General features: G+C 30.6%; 1 protein-coding gene across 1 annotated transcript in view; it reads left to right on the top strand.

Annotated features, from left to right (window-relative positions):
• LOC108693258 (voltage-dependent calcium channel subunit alpha-2/delta-3) overlaps positions 1–10,451 on the top strand; it is a 137,862-nt gene that overhangs the window by 104,936 nt on the left and 22,475 nt on the right. Inside the window, exons 17-20 of the mRNA XM_018202115.1 lie at positions 582–686; positions 840–952; positions 2,267–2,403; positions 2,470–2,642. Coding sequence (XP_018057604.1) covers positions 582–686; positions 840–952; positions 2,267–2,403; positions 2,470–2,642 — 528 coding nt within the window. The remainder of the gene's footprint in view (positions 1–581; positions 687–839; positions 953–2,266; positions 2,404–2,469; positions 2,643–10,451) is intronic.

Below are 10,451 nucleotides of genomic sequence, written 5' to 3'. Positions count from 1 at the left end.
ATATATATATATATTATGTATGTATGTATGTATGTATGTATGTATGTATGTATGTATGTATGTATGTATGTATGTATGTATGTATGTATGTATTTCGAATTTTCATTAAGGAATTACTTTCTTTTGATTCTACTATCGCGTATCAGACACTCTATATACAATACAATTAACGTTGTGATTATTGAATGCAAATTTAAAAAAATATATATTTTTTGTTGCATATTAAAATATGTATATCGTTGTATATATTTAAATATATTGTTGTCTCCAATTCAGATTATCAAACTTATAAAACATCAAAATTAATAGGTACGTTAACGAAAGACCCTCGAATGTTCAGCTACGTCAAATCTGCGTTTTCACGGTTTTATTTCATCTCGCACTTGTTTCCTCGTATTTTAATCGATGGAAGAGAAGTTGCAAGCTCAAAACTATTGATCGGAAATCCATGTGCCACGATTAAAGCAATTAATTTGATTTGCAATTCAGCTACTGAATATGCAAATAATTGCGTACCAATGGCGTTCCAATTTGCTGTTCCACTGAAAATACAGTTTACATAGCTTGTTTTGCAATTGCAGTCAGGGCAAAGGTAGATTCGGCGTCACCAGGAGCTTCATTGCGACCAGGAGCGGACTCCTGCGATGGCACGAACATCAACAGAATGACGGAAACACCGAGGAACCGTGAGCTTATTTTTAACAATAAAACTGTCGGATAAATGATAAATTATAAAGAATTATAAAATAGTATTTGTTTAATGTTAAATCAAAAATTTGGAAAACGATGGATGTTTAACATGATTTATTATCCAATCTTGCAAAATTAATGGCACGCAGGCGATTCGCTGAAAAACATGCAAGAGCTATGGATTCATCATGGTACAAACGCGCAGTAGATCAACATTCCATAGAACCGGAAAGCTTCGTTTTCAGCGTATCATTTAACGCAGGTAAATATGCGTATTTTAACATAAATTTATGTTTTTCATCAAGGTTTTTAGGTGACATGCATCGACAGAGTTCCCTTTTGGCTGTAAACTTGTGTTATATCGTTATTGGAAAACACTATGCCTAAATGTCCTGATGGAAAGCTCCTAGCTTTAATTATTTCTTGCATACCATTTGTAAATAAAGAAAAGTTGGATAAAAAAATAATAAAATTTCTTTAAAATATTTGTAAAAATTAAAGTGGATCTTATTTTTAACTTTCGAATATTCTTTGTGGCCCCCAAAATGTTTCAACAAAAAAAAACATATTAACTGAGATACACCAAAATTTTTTGATGCAAACGACATTACTAATTAAATATCAAATAATTAAATATCAAAAAAAATTAAATATATTATAAAAATTAAATATTATATAAAAAATTATATTAAATATATTTTTTTACCTTATTATAATTTCATTTAAAAAATCGGTTACTTCTGAATATACATCCCATGTTGTATAAAATATTTCAAAATAATGTATATATAATTATAATAATGTATGTATAAATATAATAGTATTATATTAAATATATTTTTGTCGGGAAAATACAAATAAAGAATATTAAAAAACTGGTTTTCAATTTTTGAAACAATATTCCACATCTTTAAAAAAGACTGAGTATGACATATTTCATTCATCATGGATTAATTCACCATAATTTTTTGAAGACAGTACTCAAGTATTTTCAATAAAAAACATTCATTAAAAATTTTTTCATTTTTTTTAATTCAAATTTTTAATCAAAAATCTAAAAAAATTTTTTTTTAATGTAATATGCTAAAAAGTGTGTCAAATTTTTTAATTCACATGGTAGAAAAATAAAAAAAATTGAAATTGACGTTTTTTACTATTACTACATGGATAAGTTTAACAAGTTGAAATGTGATATAATCTTATTGAAATGTGAAAATAATCTTTTATCGAGCTTAACAATGTAACATACTCAAAATTGGATTTGATTTAGAGACATTTTTTATATGCTTATTCGACTAGGCCTTTTGTTTTTTATTGAAATGCTTTATAGACATCATAATTTAAAATGAAATTTTATGCCAATATGAATAATATGATTGATAAACTTTATTTCTTTGTTTTTTTTTTTATGTGAGCCATATATATATGTGTAATCAAATATATAGGACTCGTGCACGTAATTCTAGATTTCCCAAAGATTTGTCCTTTCTTACTGTTTGATGTTAACTAACTGACTGACTGACGTCGCTGCGTATTGATGTTGTATCAATTATTTATATGATTTTTTAATTATTAGCCGATACGACCGATCCACTCGTCACCGCCACCCATGCTATATTCATCGGAAAAGGTCACAAAGCTCCAGCAGTGGTAGTAGGTTTGCAATTCCAACACTCATCTTTAGCAACCCATTTTGTGAATATTACTTCGACAGTAAGTAAACGTATTTTTTTTTATGCATAATTATCACATGAAATATGAGTAAATTCGTTATTTTAGTGTACCGGAATGACAGGATGTAAAAAGAATTGTGCCTCGGAGGAGCTCGATTGTTACATTCTAGATAACAATGGATTTATTATTATAAGTGAACGTCATGAGCATACCGGAAAATTCTTCGGCGAGATAGACGGAACTATAATGGATTCTTTGGTGCAAGATAGGATATATAGGTAAAATAATTATACATGACCCAGATAGCAAAGCGTGTCTCAGCAAAATAGTGATGTTGTCGTGGATGTATTAAGTTGCTAACAAAAACTCAGCTGTAATTCTGGTAGCAACACATATTTAGCAATGTATAGTATACTTAGCAAGCAACAAGACAGCCATATTGCTATCTGAGGACTCACAGTATGTGTAAAGTATGAAGCCAATAACTCGATAAATATAGAAAAAACTGAAAAATATTACAGACAAAGATGGAATCGTTTCGAAGGGGACGTATTTTTTTTATGGAGATAGTATTACATTTTTTTTTATGGAGACACCAGAAAGATACGAGATACCTCCACTTTTTAAATAAAATTATATAATTTTTTTTTATTATAATAATATTAAAATGATTTTTCTAATTCTTTTTCTTCCTCTTCTATTAGGACTATGTCCTATTTCTTCTGCTCTCTCTTAATTTTCCTTCGAAGCAGAGGTCCAATTCTCGTACCCATCTTTTGGACGATCTTCCGGACAATCGTCTGGAAATAAGGATCTCCGATCTTGTCCTGATCTTGTCATTTTATCACTCCATCGGATCCCATCCTGTCCACATAATTTCTCCAATGACATCTCCTTATTCTCATGAATCTCACTACATTTTGAATTCCGTATTCCTCTCGTATGTATTAATTTTCCTAATGGAAAAAAATGAAATGATTGAAATGATTGAAGTGGTTGAAATGATTGAAATCGACAATGAAATTGTTGAAATGAGAAATGAAAATAAAATATTTTTGAAAGTATTTCAACATAAATAAGTTTTTTAATACTGAGAGATATTATGAATTTTAAAAATAATAAAAATTAATGACGAGTTTAAAAATAATGGAAACTGACGCAAAAATAACATTTAATATTCTTACTAATTTATTCAGAGATATTAAACACTAAATTATATTACTGAAATACCATAAATCTTAGAGATATTGAAAATGGGAAAGAAAAATGAAAAGTAAAATATATAATCTTTTACTGTGTATTGTATGCACTGAGATATATTGAAATACTACAAATTGAAATACTACACATTGTAAATTAATGAAAATATCTCAAAATAATGAAATTAATTAATAATGAAATGAATATTGAATTCATCTTTGTAGGAATGCCGCTAGATGCTATCAGTTCTCTCACATAAAACTTATTAGGGAGTTTTTGCAATGCTGTTTATCCAGATACGGTGAATGCTTAGATCTGTCTTCCTAGCAACTATAATAATTAAGAAAAGGATAACATGACTTTAAAATTCACTGTATCTGAATTCACATTATTGCAAAAACTCTCTATTGTTATGGCTCCCACACACAGAATGCGGCAGCGCTTGCCGCGCAGCGTAAATTGGCGCGATAGCCAATCACTTGTTTGCTCGGAAGTAATAGATATATAGTTTCTGCGCAACAAAAGTTGAACTAAATCCAACTTTTGCCGCGCGGCGGAAGTACTATTATATCATTTCTAAAAGGTTTGGTGAGGCCGATTTAAAAATATAGAATTATTGATTATTCACCGTTCAATAATTTCCACCGCGCGACAAGCGTTGCCGCGTTCTGTGTGCAGGAGCCAGTCGTGTTCTTTATCAGGATGTCCCCAACTAAATCACTTCTCGTGAGCAGGTAGAGCGGACTGAACTGAGTCGAAAAATTCTTTAACAGTTTGCAATTTTTGCAAACTGTTTAAGATATTAATTTCTAAAAATCACCAATTACGTGCAGCGTGTGTCCATGCAGCGAGTGTCTACTATTAAGTATACGTCCATCGGTTGCGGTCTTGTCACGCGGGAATTACGTAATAGACGCGTCTTAAACATCATAACACAAGCGGCGCACCTATGTAACAAGCGATCGATACCGATGAGTGTATATTTGACGAAAATCCGCGCGGATACGTATTTATTCAATTATCTTCAAAATCTATACATAATATCTCTTAAAGTATTACGAAAATTACAAAATAGTAAAAGACTTTTCGATTCGGTCTGTTTCAGTTCGGTCTGTTCTACCTGCTCATGACAGGCGATTCCATAAGTCAGAGACATCCTATATAATTTATATAACTGAATCACAGTAGATCATCTGCAGATATGTTATTAGACAATTTACATTATACAATTTTAATTTTTTTTTTGTACATGATTTTTACACATATTTTAGTATATGCATTATATTTGTACCAATATTTTTATATCAAGTACTGAAGAACTGATTAGAAGACCAAACTCTAATGACCTTGATAGGCGATTCCATAAGTCAGAGACATCCTATATAATTTATATAACTGAATCACAGTAGATCATCTGCAAATATGTTATTAGACAATTTACATTATACAATTTTAATTTTTTTTTGTACATGATTTTTACACATATTTTAGTATATGCATTATATTTGTACCAATATTTTTATACCAAGTACTGAAGAACTGATTAGAAGACCAAACTCTAATGACCTTGATATTATCAAAGTCATGATCTTGAGTGATCTCCAACAGGTTTTAGCCGTCGCTCGTTATTTGATTAAATAGTTATTATATTAACAAAATAAGTTTAAGAAATAATGTCACATTGCTATATACATTTAATATTAAGTAATATCCTATACTTCCTCCTGCTTAAGAACGTTCAACTTTTCACACGAAGAGAGATCCGTCTCACCTCCCCCCCCCCCCACACGACTTTCCACGCGAAGTGAGATTTACATTGTACTCTCCCTGCCTAGAAAGTCGTGCGCCTCTAAGCAGGAAGGGAGGTAGGACAGACCTTTTGTGTGAAAAGTGGCGCGCACCAAGCAGGAAAAGATGAGATGGACCTCGCTTCGCATAATTATACTCTCCTAATCGGTTCATCCCATATCTCCTCCTCTAGAACCATTCTACTTTTCACGCAAAGTAGTGAAATAATTACTAACTTTGATTGTTAAAAAATTATTAACAATCAAAATTAATAATTATTTCACTACTTTGCGTGAAAAATAGAATGGTTCTAGAGGAGGAGACATGGGATGAACCGATTAGGAGAGTATAATTTTTTTTAATGAATAACGGCGACAATTGAAACCTGTTGGAAGTCATTCAAGGCTATGATCTTGGTAACATATAGGGTGTATACTTATAAACATATAAGTTGCTTTAAAAAATACATAAGCAAAATGGATAATTTTTTAAATAAGCAACTACGTGTTTTCTTTACCTCAATTGATTCTTTACTCTATTCACAAAAGTATTATAAAGTAAAATACGATTATAATAAAATTAATGGTTTACGAGATATTGAATATTTTATATTTATCAATAAGAAAATAAAATCTTTTAACGGTCGAAGCTGAATTTTAAATGCTTAAATAATTCACTATTTATATGTTATTATAAAAATTGCACGCCAAATTGATTTTTCAGTCTTTTAAAACGCAATTCCGACAGAACTAATATAATAATTTGTGGTAATATGATAATTTGATTACCCCTAATTAATTTGCATTACTTAAGGCCTCAATAGTTTGACTATGGATGCCCATTCAGCGAGAAAGAGATCTGAGTTTGAATCTCGACCGAGGTAATATTTTTCACAATAAAATTATTTACAGATTTTAATAATTAAATTTATCAACATTATTAAGATTTTTCCAAGATGCCATCAAATTACTATGTTACCACTATAGTTTTGTCGGATTGCATTTTAGAAGTCTGAAAAATCAATTTAGCGCGCAATTTTCATGACGACGTATGAGATCGAATATTTAAGCACTTAAGATCCAGTTTCAATCGTTAAAAGGCTTTTATTTCCTATTAATTGTGTATTCACATCTACGATCCAATAAAATTCTTCCTTTAATATTTTATGTCAATATATGTCAATGTGTGCCATAATATATTAGGTGTACAACTTTGCTTCCGCCGAATTTTTCCAAAATTCGAGGCTTTATTGTAAAAAACTGTTATACATTTATGATTTAAAGTATTGTCCATCGCTGGCCACTACTTTCTCTCTTTCGGGTAGCGTACGAATCCCGCGTCGAAAAAACTGGTTATCTTTTGAGGCTATCCACGAATCGATCCAATTTTTTACTTTTTCATAAGACCGGAAGTGTTGGTCAGTCAGACCGTGTGCCATTGATAGAAACAAGTGATAGTCAGAGGGAGCAACGTCTAGAGAATACGGCGGGTGGAATAGGACTTCCCATTTCAACGTTTCCAATATATATGTCTTGACCACTTTCGCAACATGGGGTCGAGCCTTGTCATGCTGCAAAATCACTTTATCGTATCTCTCGTTGTATTGCGGCCGTTTGTCTTTCAATGCTCGGCTCAAACGTATCAATTCGATACCGATCGCCTGTGATTGTTTCAGTCGGTTTTAACAGTTCATAATACACTACGCCGAGCTGGTCCCACCAGCTCATATAGGTCATACAGAGCATGACCTTGGACGTCAAAATTACCGTTCTTGAAGCGTTGAAACCACTCACGACATGTTCTTTCACTAATAGCGGCCTCACATAAGTATTTGAGAGCATTCGATGAGCCTCAGCCGCAGATTTCTTCATATTGAAGCAAAAAATTAAAACCTCCCGCAAATGACGAGAATTTGGCTCGTAAACTGACATTTTCAATCGAGAATAACTTTATGATGCAGACACAAATCGACTAATGTTTCTATGGGGTTATGTTGATAGATGCCCAAGTTTATTGTATGACGTCTATGATCTATTTATTTCGATCACCACTTACCGCTATTTTTTTTTATATATATATAGAATAAATTATATACAGGATATCTCAAAATAATCGCCAAATATTTTATGGACAGGTAGAGTGGACTAAACTGAGTCGAAAAGTTCTCTACTATTTTGCAATTGTTAACAAGATATTAATTATTAAAAATTGTCAAAAATCGGTCTTCAATCATTTTTTTATTCAAATACTTTACAGAAAAACTGCAAAAGACAAAAATTGTTTGTTATCTTCTCATAGCTCTAAAAATTTTTTCAGAATTTTTTCAAAATTTTTTAAATACCATATTATCTTAGGTAATTGATAAAAATAAGAAAACGCAATACTAAAAAGTTAATAAAAAATTACCTGCTCATGAAATATTTGGGATACCTTGTATATAAAATAATTAGATTAATCATATTATATAAAGGAAATAATATAAGTTCATTAAAAAAGTGATAGTGACTTTTGTATCTTTGTAGCGTCTCTAAAAACAAACAACATAAAATTCTTCTTCCAACCATTTCATTTTCGACTGAAATGTTTTTCTGTATTTTCCACATTTTTCGAGTTATTAGCTTATCATACTTTACATGAGTTCCACTTAATGTTCGCAACGCTCGCAAGTATCATTTCATCCTTCTTGTCATCAAATATTAAATAAGAATAAGATGATATATGCGAGCATTAAGTGGAACGCATCCTGTAAGAATAAAATATCTGTACGGAGCATTGTTAAAACATATTCTGAATTATACATGGTGAATCTGATAAAAAATTTTTTACATTTTTTTTTAACAGTTAGAAATAAGGGGAAGACATCTATTATCAAAACTGTAGAATAAGTAAAGAGACATACTTTGATGACCTTGAATAAATTTATATGTGATTTTTTTACTACCATAAAAAAAGATTTTTTTTTAGTGGGAATTTTTAGTTGTTTGTTTGATAATACTCAACTGAATATCTTTGTATGAGAATATTTTTTCAAGAACCGTCTTTCAAGATCCCTTCGGGACATAAGCTAGAAGAAATCAAACTGTAGATTTTATTTATTTATTGCAATAATAAACAAATTTGTTTATTATTGCAATAAATATTCAAAATATTCACCATGTTGATTGAAACATGCCTAGTCGTGGAAAGTTTACTTAGATTTTTTTTAATTTTTTAATAATTTCGCGAAAATTTTTTATTTTTTTTATCACCGGAATAGGACGTTGAAAGTGAACTAGCTGCTCTTTCATTTTTCATTTTTAATATCTTATCACTCCGAAACATGATAAAAAGAATAAAAAATATATTTCATTTTTTCTTTATTTTCAAGAATTTCTAAAAAGTTCAAGCGAGCTTCTAATGAAAACTATAAGCATATTAGATCAGCATATTTAGATCAACATGGTGAACATTTCGGTGAAATGTTCGAATATTTCGGATATTTATTGCAATAAAAAAAATTGTTTCAAATTTATAATCTAACTTTTTTTAGTTTATATTCCGAAAATAGTTGAATTTTCGAAGAAATACTCTAATATTAAATATTCAACTGATTGAATAGTAGTACAATAATTAAAAAAATAACTATCGTCTACCAGTGCAATTCAGATAGTGTAGCGTGTTTCCTGGTGGTAGGCGAACTCATTCAATGTAACGTGTTTCTGTGGCTATTTTGTGCAAATTTTGCACGAAATGAAGTTTTGCTACACCATCTCAAAGAGACAGTGTAGAGCCAGTGTGACATTAAAAATTTCAAAAATGGAAGTCAACCGCAGCAGAATTGAACATAGCATGTTTAACACGATAGCATGAAGTGTACACCATGATGTATGTACTTGTGTAGTGCAGCACTGATGCAACACTTATACGCAACTGGTGTAGTTAATGCGAGGTTACACTCAGTGTATCTCAAGAGAAATCGTTATTAGATCTGTCGTTAAACTCGAGTCCCCTAACGTAGACTCGCGCGCTATAAACTATCTATGCTCGCGCTCAGTTATTTAATAAAAAATAAATTATTTCAATTGTTTATTAATTTATTTTTTTATTATTCGAATTCTATTGTATTCTTGGAACAGCATTTGTTATTATCGTGTTTAATAACAACGAAGAGGGATAACGTATATTAACAGACTGATGTCGTACGTATCCTAAGTGCTATAATACGTTGGCTATGCGTGTACATGTACTTATATACTATCCTTGTGTCTGACTTAAAAATGCAATAATAATCACCTCTCTCTCATAGGTTATATATTAATTACAAGCCAATTGCACAAGCCAATTACAGTGCTAGAAAAATAAAATAATAAAAAAGAAAAATAAAAAAATAATAAATCTATCTATCTACGCAGAAATCGTTATGATTGGCAGTGGGCAATTGCTACAGTGTACAAATGAATCTTTCCTCTCATAGTCATCTTCATCTCTTGCATAAAGTAGTATCTGAAATCAAGTAGCTTTACAAAACTCAGATGCGCATACGTGAATCACAGTTTGTGCTTGTTATCTCATTTTTATAGAAAAAAGTTATGCTTCTTTACTCTTATTTTTACATATATTGTGATGGAATCTTTTTCTAATTTTCGAATATCTGTTAATTACAGCACATCATTGAGCTCTAAGATTAATAATAACACCTTGTATTTCTAAAATTGGTTGAATATTGTCAAGTTTAAAACTGATAATTAACATCTTTGTTAATGATCATAACGCTTTTCTCTCTTTATTCGACTTGTCCTTTCTAATACTGTGATGCCTGCTTACATGATATAAACTATCTGGGAATAATACTCTCTTACAAAAACATGATTGTAGTTCTATAATTTTGTAGAAGATTTAAGGAAGTTTATTCCGCATGCCATATCAATTCCACTGTAGCATACAAACTCCACTTCTCTTCATTTTCCATAAAAAAAATCTGAAAGTTACTTGGCTCTTCAAATCCAAATCTAGTTTGATCATCCTGAGTCTTTGATAAATCTAAACTATCATTGACTGACGGACTAAAATATTTTAAGTTTTTTTTTTTTTTATTAAAAAGAGAAATGATATTTTTAATC

Source organism: Atta colombica, unplaced genomic scaffold (assembly GCF_001594045.1).
Source record: "Atta colombica isolate Treedump-2 unplaced genomic scaffold, Acol1.0 scaffold89, whole genome shotgun sequence".
Classification (NCBI taxonomy): domain Eukaryota; kingdom Metazoa; phylum Arthropoda; class Insecta; order Hymenoptera; family Formicidae; genus Atta; species Atta colombica.
This window is presented reverse-complemented; position numbering and strand designations above follow the sequence as displayed.